At 34.7% G+C, this 14,304-nt stretch overlaps 2 protein-coding genes across 2 annotated transcripts in view; one reads left to right on the forward strand and one right to left on the reverse strand.

Annotated features, from left to right (window-relative positions):
- Positions 1-14,304, forward strand: part of CDC73 (cell division cycle 73) — an 80,552-nt gene that overhangs the window by 34,354 nt on the left and 31,894 nt on the right. The gene's annotated exons all lie outside the window — the stretch shown is intronic.
- Positions 4,803-12,506, reverse strand: B3GALT2 (beta-1,3-galactosyltransferase 2). The gene is made up of 2 exons (XM_006186108.2): positions 11,883-12,506; positions 4,803-7,457 (listed from the first exon to the last, which is right to left on the reverse strand). Exon 2 carries the CDS (start codon positions 7,334-7,336, stop codon positions 6,068-6,070), a length of 1,269 nt encoding a protein of 422 aa, XP_006186170.1. The 5' UTR covers positions 7,337-7,457; positions 11,883-12,506; the 3' UTR covers positions 4,803-6,067.

The raw sequence follows: 14,304 nt of genomic DNA on the forward strand, positions 1-14,304 counted from the left end.
CATCAATGGTGTTCCATTACTCTTGGGATTGAAAACTGTAATTCTTAATACGTACTACAGTCTTCGTGTCATTTTACCTGTCCCTGTCTTTAATTTTACCTTTCTGGCATCAACTCCTAACAATCTTCCTCTTTTATTTTTGTGCCATAGTTTACTCCAACCTCAGGGCCATTGTACCTGTTAATCGCTCTTCTGGGGATTGTTCCGTTTGCCTGATTAACATCTAGTTCTCTCTTAGATGTTAACATAAACATTTTCTCAGAGAAGACTTCTGTGACCCTGGGCAACACAGATTAGATCAGATCCCCTGTTACATGCTTGCAGAGCACTGTGTCTTTCCTTCCTGACAGATGGCACAGTTGTCCTTTCCACTTATTTGTATGGAGATCTGATACATGGCCTTCTCTGTCGAAGGAGTATTAACTCAACAGCTTAATGATTATTTTTATTTATCGGGGTATCTACAGCTCATGTCTTAACGCCTAAGCTCTCAGGAAATAATTATCAAGTGAATGGACTTTTAGATGTTTCTTCAACTCTGAGGAGGACTGGACTCAAGAATTTCAATTGGCCTAATATTAGAGTTGTAGAATTTAGCATGGTAAATCTGATCTGTGCAGTTTCATCTGTACTGAATTTATTTTGAGGAAAATTGACACTTCTTGAGCTTTAGCACCATACTCTTTGCTTAGAAATGTCCTGTGATATGAGGGGCCTTAAAGTTTGTGCAGCAGGTTTGGGGGGACAGATAGTTACAGGGGCTAACAAGAGAAGGAAGTAGCAAGGATGACTCGTGATATTTTGATGTGGCCACTGACTGGATACAGTCATTCACTGAGACAGGAAGGGATGAAAAATTACTCAATTTGGAGATGAGAGGAGATAACTGGGTTTAAATATACTGTTAAATACGTGTACTTAAAGATAGTCAGATACTTTAAACTTATATGCTTGTGGACTTTGATTAAGAACTTTATTTTATTTTTTGTAAAAAATTACTGGTCTTGTTTTGCCCAGCTATAAGCTTTCTTTTTTCAGTATAGAGGAGTCATTCATTCTCTTCCGTCTCTTACATAAATATACCAGGAAGACATTCATAGCTTTGTTTTTTTTTTTTAACCCTTATCAGGAGACGAAGAGATGTCTGATAAAGGAATATACTTTTAAATAGCAAACGTGAAGGTGTGGTTCTGTCTTCTGTCCGCTAATTTCTAAGCTCCGATGGCACCAGGCTCAAGCAGCCCTTGGTGTGGTCACTTGGGAGACACGTTGACTCTGTCTCATGGTGGTGTGACTTGAGAAACAAAACCCCCAAACCCTGTTTTCCTGGCCCCTCCTTAGTAATAAGGCATCTACAGCAACATAGCCTCGGCTGTATTATATGTACAAAAACTACTTTGTAGTCTTGGAAGGCATGGCCATGGATACGGATTATGAACAGCTCCAAAATTTTCAGCCTGTTTTCTTTAACAGAGAAGTTGTTCTTGGATCCCTTTACACTCCTCATTTGCTCAGGTGGCAAAGCACACGGAGGGCATGGTCATACAGAGCACTGTGGAGTCATCACAGGACCTAAGAACAACTTTATTACTGCAGAATTTGCAGTAGTAGGTTTTCTGTCACTTAGGATTCTTTGGTTACAGGCAAAAATTGACTAACTGAAGTGATAACAAACCAAAAAAGTATCAGAATGTTATGGGTGAGTTCATAAAATTAAAGAACCAAATGGTAGAAGGGACAGGAACCCATAGCAGCTCTGGGGATTTAGGCAGCAAGAATGAATGGGCAATTTCTGCAGGGTGCTGAAGTTCAAACGAATTAGCTCCAGCCATTTGCTTTGCGCAGGTTTGTGTGCCTCAGTGCATGTGTGTTTCTGTCAGGATTCAGATTGCTGAAAGACAGGGTCTCTGATTGTCTTAGCTCGGCTAGTGCGTGGTAGTGTACCTTGATGGAAAGTTTTCCTAAAACTTTCTTATTTGAGGGTGGAGTAGCTTCCCAAAGAAAATCTGCCAGCACGTTAGAAGATTCTCATTGCTGTCTGAATCTCGTGCTAATTCTTTTTGTTGTCTGTGTTTGAATGTATGTTTTTAATTGCATTTTAGTTATGACACTGAAGCCAATAACCCTGTTAGTTTTATTATATTGTATAAATTAGTATCTTTTAAACATTTAATTAAAAACTCATATAATCATGAGTTTCAGATGAAATGTTAAGCTTTCTGTTATTTAATTTTTATTTTTTGTGATCATGTTAATTTCTCTTTTTTTTTTTATTTAAGTGTTTAGGATACTGTTTAAAGTGAAATTCAGATTTAGAGTCTGTAGGATTCAGGTGGAAGGTGAAATTATGAGGTTAATCAGCAGATGGAGGCAGTTGCTTTCGCCCCAACTGTCCTTCAGCCCAGACGTTTGCTGGTAAAGGAGGGGAAACAGTTCCTATAGATACAGAAATGTTCCCTCTCGGGCAAATCGTATCTTGAAAGTAGTAAGGTTTCCTGTTAGATCCTGCTTGGAAGAGAGTGTGTGTGGGGGGGGGGTTGTGTGTGTGGGTGGAGTATGCGGCAGCAGGTTTCTTCCTGAAACTCAAGATACCACCTTTTAGCGTTCAGTGTTCATCACCTGTCTCCTAGGAGTGATGTTCAGTGCTGCACTGATGCTCTGTGAGGTATGTTAGAATGTATGTATAGAAGAGATTTTTTTGGCTTCTTAAATGTGTGTTAATGTAATAGTCAAATTTTGTAGTTAAGCAGTAAAAACTGAAAACAGACGGAATCAGCTGGTTAAACGGGTTTCACTGCCTCATCACAAACCAGTTGTTGACTGACCCACAGAGTAAATGCAGTGCTGCTTTTATCTATTAAAAGTGATGAAATTGTGCTTCAAAAGAAGCACATTTTACATAATTTCTAAGTGCCACCTGCCTGTTGTTTACAGGTGTGTCTCAGTGCCCAAAAGGAGCAAGAGTTAAGCTAGTAATTCTTAGCTTTTCTACGTTTCTGGCCCCCAGACATCACCCGCTGAAAAGGAGAAAAAATGACTGCGGGATCAGATTTCCTCTCCTTTCCTTCTCTTTATTTGTGTCCAACACCCAGTGTCCCTCTGGTGCGCAGAAATGGTCATGAAGCCCTGAAGATCCTAGCAAAAGGGGAAGAGTAGGCATAGAATAGGAGAATAGAAGACAGGCCATTTCTGCTTAGTGTTTTGGACCTTCTGGCAGGTGTCACGTGTGAAATAGAAAACAACATAGCATGATGGTTAAGTCTTTGAAGAGAAACCCCGCTGCTTTGCTAGCTGTGTGATCTTAGGTATTTAACCCCTTCTAGGAGTCTTTCTCTCCTTAGTGTTATTTATAAAGATTACATGAGATCATGTATGTAAAGTGCTTGAACACAGTACATGCTCAGTCAGTAAGCAGTTCCTGCTGCCATTGTTAATATTTTTATAGGGGTTTTGGTAATAGATATTAATACGATTCCAGTTGATAATATGTGGTTATATGTATATTAAGAGGTGAGAAATTTAAATTATTTACTTGAATTAGAATTTGATCACCTATATTCTTGATCAAAATAAACTAGTGCAAGTATAGAAAATTTTGGTATTTTTAGCTTCCAAAATATCTATTAGCACTATGAACATAAAGATTGCATAGTTATTCCTATAATTTTTTCTCAGACCAAATGCAGTGCTGTCATTTAAAATTATATTTTTGTATATAATAAAAATTACATAGTCCTGGGCATAAATAAGGTACAACTAATATTTGGTGAGATGTTTAAATATCATATTTTTAAATACCATAGTATGAAAATTCATATTTTGCTGAAGAAATAGCTTGCATGTTAAGAGTGGAAGGTCAAAAATAAATGAATAATAGAATATTTATTTTAAACTAAGGATTTTTGGCAGTACTGTAAAACTTTACTATTTGATCCAGTGCTCTTTGAGAACTCAGAGTGTCATCAGATTACTATCAGTTTTCAGGATAGTATTATCATGGATATAGAAATGACTTTAAATGGATGCCTGAGATAGAAATTTAGTTTTCTGTTAGGAATTCTGGTTTTTGTAAGTCATCTTTTTAAACTTGAATTTTTCTGGAAGAAAAATACTATCTTTAAAGATACTGCAGTATAATAATAATTTTGACAAATAGTGTTTGGATTCTGTTTGTGAGTACGTACCTGTGCATGCACACATGCATATACATACACTTAAAAAAAAAAAAACAACTTCTAAAGTATTAATGAGGGAATTACCCTGTATTGAGGGAAGAATTTCTTTTGTTTTTCATCAAACTTACTTATCTAATTTGGTATTGTCCTCTTACATGTGTAGTAATTTTGATATTTAGTAATTTTAGTCTTTTTGTAATCATGCAGAATAAATTAAGTGAAAAACAGACTTAACCAAGATCTGAGGGGTAATATGGCTCAGCTTTCAGGATTATTCTATGTAGAGTAGAACACTTAGGCTACTGAATTGGAAATGAGAGGTAAGTTGATTATAAATAGAATTCAACACATTAAATAACAAGTACTGAAGCATTTTCTCTGATTCTGAACTTTAACATCTTACAGTTCTGTTTCGATGCATTATCTCTTCAGAATGGAATAAAGGATAACAGTGATTGTTATGAGAATTAGGATAAGTAACACCCAAATTAAGATTAATAAATTTATATACTTGTATGAAATAAAAACACTTGTTTTAATATTAATGGGTTAGTATTTCTTGATTTTAAAATTTGTAATGGAACCAAATGAAATTACTGTGAAATATTTGGACTATAACACTCAATAAAGGGTTTTTTAAACTTTGTTTATTAAAAACTTGATAAAAGTGCATTGTATACATTGTTCATCCTAGAATCAAATGTTCATCAAACATTTGTAGTTTTCCCCCATCCCCCCAGAAAGTTTTTAATTGGTGATGCAGAATATTTGTCATCCACCAAATTAAAAACTGCAGGTTTGTAAACTTGGCACTCAGAGAAGGAAGTAGGTGCCATACAGTGATTAAGTATTGGCATGTGTACACCTGCTGTCAGGAAATAAACTTCCCATATGTTGCAGTTTGGCAGACATGCATCTTAAAAATGTATTGAATGAAACTGTTGCTGCACTCTTTATCCTTCATATTTTTTCAACAGTACATTCTCTTTGTGCCTGTAAGTAATCACTTTTGCTTCAGTCAGAAGGAAATGGTACATATTTTTTCAGGCATGCTTGAAGTTAAGTGGCGGTGTTCCTTGAGAGTGCAGCAACTGGCAAATTGAGTAAATCACTGAAGTGCTAACTTGGCCCTTAACACCAATGAGGAAACAAACTTTCTATTTTGAAACATTTAATTTTTTTTATAAAAACTTGAGCCTGAGACACATTGATTTTTCACATTTTATCACATCATGTCAAAATAATTTCTCCCACTGTATGTGAGTATTAATAAAAGAAAATGAATGTCTCAGTTGTTTTAAAAAAGTGAATACTTAGATGAGAGCTGCACTGATGAAACTTCTGAACTTTATAAATATGTTTATGGAATAACTCAACTAAATCTTATTGCATGGATTATGATTTTTAGAACCCTAGAATAGGTCAGAAAATTTGTCCTTCGCACAATTATAAAGTTTCCTTAAAATTGACAGTAATGTTTTATTTACATTTAATTATATATTGAAGTGAAAAACTGAATCTAAAATGATGGGTGTTTTGACTGTCTCCATTTCTTAATTTAAAATTTATATGGAAAATATATGTGAACACATCTTCTTGGCCCCTAACAAAAGACTTGATTCACTGACATATGCATGCCTGTTATTGCATGCTAATACATAGAATTCCCTTATGTGGATTTTTAATAGATTCTTTTGGGTTGCCTTTCTGTTATATAATGTTGTATTTTTAAGAATTACCTTCTTCAGAAATTAAAAAAAATGTTTTTGGGTTCCTTTATGTGATGACTTTTTAACTAAAGCTTGTCCTATGGATGTAATCAGTTTTAACTATACATGCTTTTAGCAATATTTTACAGACTGCACATTTGAAAAAAAAAAAAGTTGTCTTTTCTAATGTAGTTTACGGTGGCGATACCTGCCTGCCTTTTCTTTTGCTGCGTTGGCACAAGCATTGTGCTTATTTTGTTGTAAATGGTTCCAGTATTTTATCAGTTCACTAGGCTGGAACTGATGAGAGGTAATTAGGTGGCTGTATTTACAGCTTGAATAAGAAACTCGCCAGTGATTGAATACAAACTCATTGGGAGGGGGCACAGGATCAATTCTCAACTTGGCAAGGCAGATCCCTACATATACATCTTCCAAGTGCAAACGACGGATACTTAAAGAAACTTTAAATATCTTCTCTGCCAGATCTCCAGAAAAAACATAACCAGTCCCGGAACAGAAGACAGGATAGCGCTCACTCGGGTAGAGGTCTGGTGGCATGTACCACTTGCTGTCTTTGTTTCGATTGGGTGCGTATCCTCTCATTAGGTAACCGGTAAAATAGTTATGTCTAGGAGGCAGGTCTGGCTTCAGTAACTTGTGTATTAAATATTCAGTGTTGACAAACATGTCACTGTCAGTTTTCATAACATATGGAATATGTGGACAGTATGTTGCCACCCAGTTCATGCCCATTAGTGTTTTAATGGTCAAATTATAGTATGTATCTAAATATTCCTGTTGAATGATATCATGGTATTGTCTGCTTTCTTCCAGTATTGCACGTTGAATGTAGCCATTTAACTTAATACTTACACCCAGCAAAAAAATTCGTGTGATTTGGATTCCAGGTGCTAGACTTTCATTGCCCCAAGTTTGCCGAATAGCTCTTCGAGCTTCTGTTTGTCCAGGCTCTGCTGCTATTAGTAGTATTAAAAAAGGGCTTTTCTCTTGGCATTTTTCAGGTTCATTGATAATGTATTTGAAATGGTAAGAATTTGAATGTCCAGTACCTTTTTCATTGTAAATACTTCCATTGGCACTAAGTGTATTCTCCAGCCCTGTAACTCCTTGTGGTGACAGGTCTGTGTCATTGGAGTTAGTTGCTGTTTGAGGCCTCAGAGTCTGAGGGACTGTTTCTTTCCAAATGTTCCGAAGAGAGCTGTGGTTTGTCTCACTTTTTGTAGAACGAAATCCACGGAAAGTGTATGTCACAGGGTTTTCTTTGAATCCAGCTCTGCCTGGCAGCCAGTCATGATGACTGAAAAATAAAAACATAGCGAAAAGAAACACGAGAGCAAGTACACCAATAAGATGGGTGCGGAACAGAGACCTCTTGGCATTCCAGCTCATCTTTGCAAAGCAGCAGTGTCTTCTCCTCCACTGAAGCATGTTGTAAATATCCAGTAATGGGATGTGAGAGATCGGCGGCTGAAAATGTATTCTTCTCAATCAGTGCTATTCTTTGGTAATCATTTTCTAATTCAGTCACATTGTCTCTCTCGCAGTCATTCTGTAAAGATGAAGCATAAAAGTTTACAAAATGCTCAATATTACAGAACTGCCTGTAAGAGACTTTGGATGCTAATAAAATTAGGGCAAATGGGAATTTTTAAGCTGTGAAAATATGAAAACCCAGGAACAAAGTTTACAATTTGTCTTCCCTTGGCAACATAACATCCTGAGAGCAGGAATAATTTCTTTAAAAATAGACCTTTGGAGCACAGTGAGCACTTTAGAGAGGGGTGATGGATTGATTTTCTTCCACTTATTTCATCATCTCAGTAGCTCTGGTCATTTGTACCTTTGACTTACGTTAAAGATTAAAAGTTGTATGCATGTAGAAGAGAAAAATGTTACTAGATTATTGAGAAGAGGCCATGTAAGAAGGCCTGAGAGCAGATAGAAAATTTATTGGCGTTAATTAAAATTGATTTGACAAACCATTGGTGGTATGGTGCACAGCGAGCAGCCTTTTATTATAAAATGGTCATGTATCAGTTGTGGGACAGACGGTGCAAGGTTGATTATGGCAGAGTTCTGTTAGTCACAGAACACTGCTTGGCATGTTTCCATTGGCCCCTGCTGTGTTGAGAAAGTCAATGAGAAGATGCACCTGTCAAAATTAATTTTCAGGGTTCAGTAACTTCAGTGCAGGATTTTAAGACAGTAATAAATGATGAACATTTTCAAGTACCCTTTTCTAATTTTAACCTTCCACTTCAAATATGAGGTATTCATGAGATCATTGTCCTTACTTAGACTTAAGATTGATTTATAAAATACAGCAGCTGATTATCTTTAATTACCTGTGGCCTTCACAGAGTCCTATCTTATCTCTCAGTTGAATCTCCATGTTAGAATTAAACAAAGAACTACTTTGAACAGTCTTTTCAGATTTCTTACAAAATATAGACAATAGGTGCTATTATATCCTACTGTTTAAAGTTTAAAATTTCACAGAATGCATTTTAGAAGATTTTTGAGTTATGCTGTGTTCTAAATGTGCATGTGGAGAATTTATTACATTTTTAGGACTGATGCTAGCATGACACGTAGAGCCCTAGGTTTAGGAAAATTATGAAATGTCAATATGGGAGGTTCATGATGCCACATATTGAGAACTGATCTTTGAATGAGTTTTTTCAGTGCATAGCACAGATTTGTTAATGGTTTTCAGTTCTTAGTTTTTCTGGATCAAGGCATGGGAGTAGAGGATGGGTAAGGAGCTATAGCTTGAATTCTATTAAAAGGAAAAAAGAACTTTGAGAAGAGGACTAATGTGTATTTTTAATTTTTTCAACTTATTGTGACAATTGTTTCTTTAAGTAAAAGAAAACTAGTAAATTAAAAAATTTATTGTAGGAGCATTTGTTTATTTGAAATTATAATGTATACATATATATGTATGTATTTATTTAGCCTGTGATATTGAGAGGTTTATGGTTAATACCAGATTTGCTTAACCTTGATATGAAATTTTATTATTTTGGGGAAATAATGGAAGTCCTCATATAATTGAATAATTATAGAGTAAAATTCACTTACGTGAAGTATTTTGAAAATATTGATTGGAAGTGTTAGACATACGTATGAATGAAAGTACTGCTATTCTAGTAAGAGCCACTAGGAGGAGCAAGTAGTTGGGAATTTGAACAAATTTCTAAAGTGTAATATCACAGGCGCCAGCTTTTGATAATTTGTAGTATCTGAAATTATGTAGTACTTACAGAAGTTACGGTTATTTCTTCAATGTAAGGAAATATTTAATCTTTTTGTGAGATACTAGCAGTTATTTCTTTTTAAGTTTGGGTGTTTTAAAAACATAGAATCTGGTTTGTTATTTATTAGGTTTATTTACATGAATTTTAATTTCACATTACTCTAATGAAGGCCAAGGCCATTCACTGTACCAGTAAAACATAATTCTGTTGTGAGCTAAGTTGAAAATAATAGAGCTAAGTGTTCTGATTTAGAAACTCTCTCCTCATACTTGTAAATAGTTGGCCCTTCTGTTTAGATGAGGAAACTCTTTCTGAGCTTTTATTTTCAAATAAAATATTTGATAAATAGTAATAATTCTTCCCCCACCTCATAAAGAAGCCAGTAGAGATGAAGGGTTATGTGTAAATTGAAAAGAAACAAAAGTTGCTTTTTAAATTTATTTGATAATCTATTTTAAACATTCCAAAGCTACATTAAGTATATCAGCTTTCTGTTGATATAAGAATGCTTGGAATCTGGTTGAAGTCTAATCATTTTAGATCTTTTAAAAGTATAAATTCGATACTTTAAGAAGCAATAAACATAAGGTCAGATGTTTGAATGAGTTTTTGAATAAAGGACTGAAAAAAATGAATGAAGGTAAATATCATATTGGTAAATTGTATTTTTATGAAAACATTATACCCAAAATGATGTCTTTAAAGTATTTCAGTGTTACAGAAAGCAGCAAATTATTATGTATTGTTACCTAGCATAAACATGTAGTTTATGGTCCTATATGATTTTGTAGTAATAGGTGACAGAGATGCATCTTAATTTAAATTTATGATACTTGTATGTTTGTAAATATTAAGTTGCTCATGCTTGAAATCCACATATACTCATTTGTTCATCTCCCATTGATAAATGGTGGTACATGTCTAGCTTAAATTCTTTATTAAAAATTTCTCAACTATTTATCATAATTTTTCTGTTAAAGGAAAGTAAAGTTAAAGTAACTATTCCTCCTTTTATTAAATGATAAAATTATTCTCCAGTTACTGCCTGTTGTACTTTAATTCTTAAGTGGGAACAAGACAAGAAAGTTAAAATATTTTGGCATTTTAAATAGTTTTACAGATGAAAGTTGTTAATTTGTTAAATATTATCAAGTTTTTAATGTGTATTTACATCTTATGGATTGAAGTTCATGGGGAGACTGTGACTGTAAAATATTGTTTCATTATTTCACACACACGTACACTTTTAGCATTTGGCTTTTAAAAGTGTTGGTATCTTTAGTCTCTTGGAACAGTTCTAGGCTTAAGAGGTGCTTGAATAAAAAACTCTACACTCTTGTTTTGAGATATCTAGCTTATAAAATGTTTTATTGGCGAGATTGAGTTATTAAGAGGGACTTGAGATTTTTTACAACCCCCTTTTTTGGCTTAATAACATGATTTCATTCTTTAAGGGAATAAAAATTCATCCTGTGAATGAGAGTTGATGTTGAGCTGTAATAATAATAGGGCCTGATAAAATTGTTTGATCTTAATTTTATAAAGAATTGCTTACATATGTCTTAAAATGTTTCTTTTGGTGATTATTAAATAATAGGTTATTGAGTTGTGCTGTGAAATTGAGCAAAAATCAGGATCTTTGATGATCTGTAGGAAATTTTAGAAATTTCTAAGTTCCCTAGCTGTGGGTTTCTATTCTGTGATTGTTGCTAAAACACTTCATTAGATTTATTTCTACCCTGCACACACATACTGTGGCAGTAGTTCATTACTGCATATTAATATAGCCTGGAAGCACAGAAGCCACATTTATGTTTAATTTTTGACCTTGTATTGCTGTTGCATTGATATTTTTATATCAAAGTATTTTCATGTTATGTCTTTGAATTTCACTTTAAAAATGGTCACCAAAAACAGCCTTATGTTTTGATCATGTAGAATCAGTCTGTTGCTTAAAATAAAAGCTCACTGTTTCAGAAGGGGGTAATTTTCCTAACTATTGATATTTCTTTGTTTAAAGTTGTATTCGCGGACACTGTAACAACATGCAAATCTGCTCTGGTGGTGTGCTGTGCATAAACTCACACTGCCTTGTGTGAGCTTATGCGAATGCTTTCCTTTTAGTGTCTTACAGCTTGGTGATATTTAAAATTTGTTGATAGTCTCATAGGTTGTATTTGTTATCTTTATTTACGGAGATGGATATAGGAGGGAAGATTTTACTGAAAGCTGTTACATATTAAGCTTTTGTTTTAAAAGGATTGAAAAAAGCTCTTAATGTTAAGATCATCTTTGATACTATTTAATGTAATTTCACTGCACTGATTCTTGATAGCCATTTTTAAGAGAGCACTTTAGTTTACTGGATAAGGATTCATTTTGACCTAATTTGATAGAGGATTGCTATGTTTTCTTCAGAGGGCTACAGATTTTTTTTTTAAGTTTAATTTCTCAGAGAATCCTTTAAGCAAATCTTGTTACTATTTCCCTTTTCTGCAATCCGTAATTGTTCCGAGCTACATATTTACTTGAATAAAGCAGTGGCAGCTTGTCTTCTAAACAATGACAAATTTTAAAATCATATACTTAGAAACCCTTTCATAGTTTCAAGGACAGTGAACTGTATGAACTTGTTTATTAGACATCAGTGCCTCCAGAGCTATAAAAAGGTAACAGACATTTAAATGAATATCACACACAGGATATTGACATACCTTCCTTGGTCAGGCCATTTATGTGGAGAGGATCATGCCCACTGAAAATACTTTTGGCACGCCATCACTTCAGCAAAAAAGATGCTATCGAACATGCGCACATCCCCCAATAGTCTGCCTCCTGCGATTGCTTTTCACCGTGTCCAAAGTGTCCATCTGTCTGCTTGTCTCCGAGTTACCCTCGTTCATATGGGTCCTAGTCTTCTGAGGTTTTTCCCTTCTTTCATTTTCTTTCTCTTTCTTTAAACAAAAGAGCTGTAGTTGTTCGTTCTGTTTGGAGCACTGTTGACTCTTCCCGACAGTTGATGCATTGAAGCTTTTTACATCTGCTGTTTTCCTGGCCGGACAATGCAGTGCTGTATTCTCTTCTCAGTATCCATATTTCTAGTAATAACACAGAGCTACAATGTAAAGCAGCCAGGGCTAGAATGGAGTGCTTCGATTGTATTAGAAGAGAACAGGATTTAACTCTCTTTCGTTGTTGCCTGGCAGCTGCAGGAAGGATTTTGAGCAGTTTTACTGGGGTTTTAGCCTGTAATATGAAATCCACGGCTCCTCAGCTGCTGCACAGGCAGGCAGCAGTTTAAATGTGGGCTTGACAGATGCTCTCCCTCTGACAGAGCAGAATTTAACGTCACTGCTAGGCTGAGTCCCACGTGATTGTTTGCATTCATTTTGACTAAAAACCGAAGGTAGGGAGAAGCTCATAGATTTTGCATCTTTGTGGCAAATTATATATATAATCAGTGTAAGTATAGTGATGAGTGAATAATAACAAAAATGGAATGATTATGAAATGAATGGTTATAATTTTATTTTTTTCCAACGTATTTCCTTTTTTTTTTTTTTAACTTTGTGCTCAAGCACAGGCTTTCTAAATGTTTTCAGTGTTAGCTGTTGGTTTTCATATCACATGATTCTATAGGGCATAAGCAATATGAGTTTTTATATGTTACTTGGTATAATTTAACCCCTTCCATGCACTTCTTTCCTTGGTTTTTTTTTTTTTCTCAAACTGCTCTAATTTTACTAATACTAGGTAAGACTCATAGACCACTTTTAATCTGTAACACAGATATTCCCTACCCCACCCCTCATTTTCTGAGGTTTATATAAATCAGCTGCCACGTATTGCTTTACTGACACACGATGTGATACAGCCCACTTCTCGTTTTCAGTCTTACATGGTTTCTAGTGTTCTTGAAGGCAGCAAAACTTTATTTTTAATAACTTTTTAATGTCAGCATTTATTTTTTATTTAAAATAAAATAAAATTTTCTTTAAAATTACATGTATGGTGGGATTCAACAAAATGATGGCGTATATAGAGCACACTTGTATAGGATCTTGGTGGATGATGAGGTTTTACTAATCATATTTACTTGTCCTAATATTTCAGGATGGTTTAGTAACTTGCCATCAAGCAGATTTTTCAGTTAGCACTAGATACTCACTCCAGAATATTTCTTTGTATGGTTATTAGTCTCTTGGGTGCACCTTGCTGCTGCTTTCTTTAGAGTACTGGGGCATTGTCTGTTTTGTTTTTTTTTTAATAGCCTGAATTACCAGTTTTTCCTCTGAGACTTCAGGGATATTAACTCACAGAAATTTATCATTTTGGAACTTAAAGCTGTGTATTTGTAGTCCTATTTTTCACCCCACCTATCTTCCCTAGTAATGTCTTTTATTCCAAATACAGATTTTCATTTTTTCTAATAATAAAATTTTTTTGTCTTCATTATATTTTTTAGTGTAGTTGATGAAACGTGTTTCGTAGTTTTAAGAATCCTTAGACTGTTTTTGCAGGATTGTTTGTGATGTTCCTAGATATGTTAGAAGGAAGATTAAGAGTTTTATAAATAAGAAACCTAAGGCCTAGAGCTTTGCCTTTTTCTGGTTAAGTGGGCAAGAGAACTAAAACCCAGTTTTCTTGATATTAGGCCCTAAGTCCACCCATATTACATGCTAACTACTCTTTTTAAAATTAGGTGGCAGAGTAATGCTTAAGTGCCTACTTAAAATAACTTATTTTATAAAAGGTCTAAATGTATTTTAGGAGATCATTGTTTATCAGTAATTCCTCATGAAGGATTTGACTATGCAGCTAGCAGCAGCGACCAAATTCATAACTGAGTGCTAAGCCTACTTAAGCTTTTATATAAATGACTTTTTTTCATAATAGTTTTATTATTGTAGTACCTGTTTTAAAGATGAGGAACCAGTGTTTGGAGCTGTAAAGTAATTATCCCAAATATCAGATGATTAGTGATGAGAAAGAGTCCAACTAGGAATTAAAGCAAGATCATCTAAGTCCTTACGCTCCGTTCTTAACCATTGTGCTATATGGCACTGTTGGAGAAACTGGGAAGTTTTTCCTGTTACTAGGCATAGCATACCCAGAAATCATTCACAGAAGTATAAA

Source organism: Camelus ferus, chromosome 23, assembly GCF_009834535.1.
Source record: "Camelus ferus isolate YT-003-E chromosome 23, BCGSAC_Cfer_1.0, whole genome shotgun sequence".
Taxonomy (NCBI): Eukaryota; Metazoa; Chordata; class Mammalia; order Artiodactyla; family Camelidae; genus Camelus; species Camelus ferus.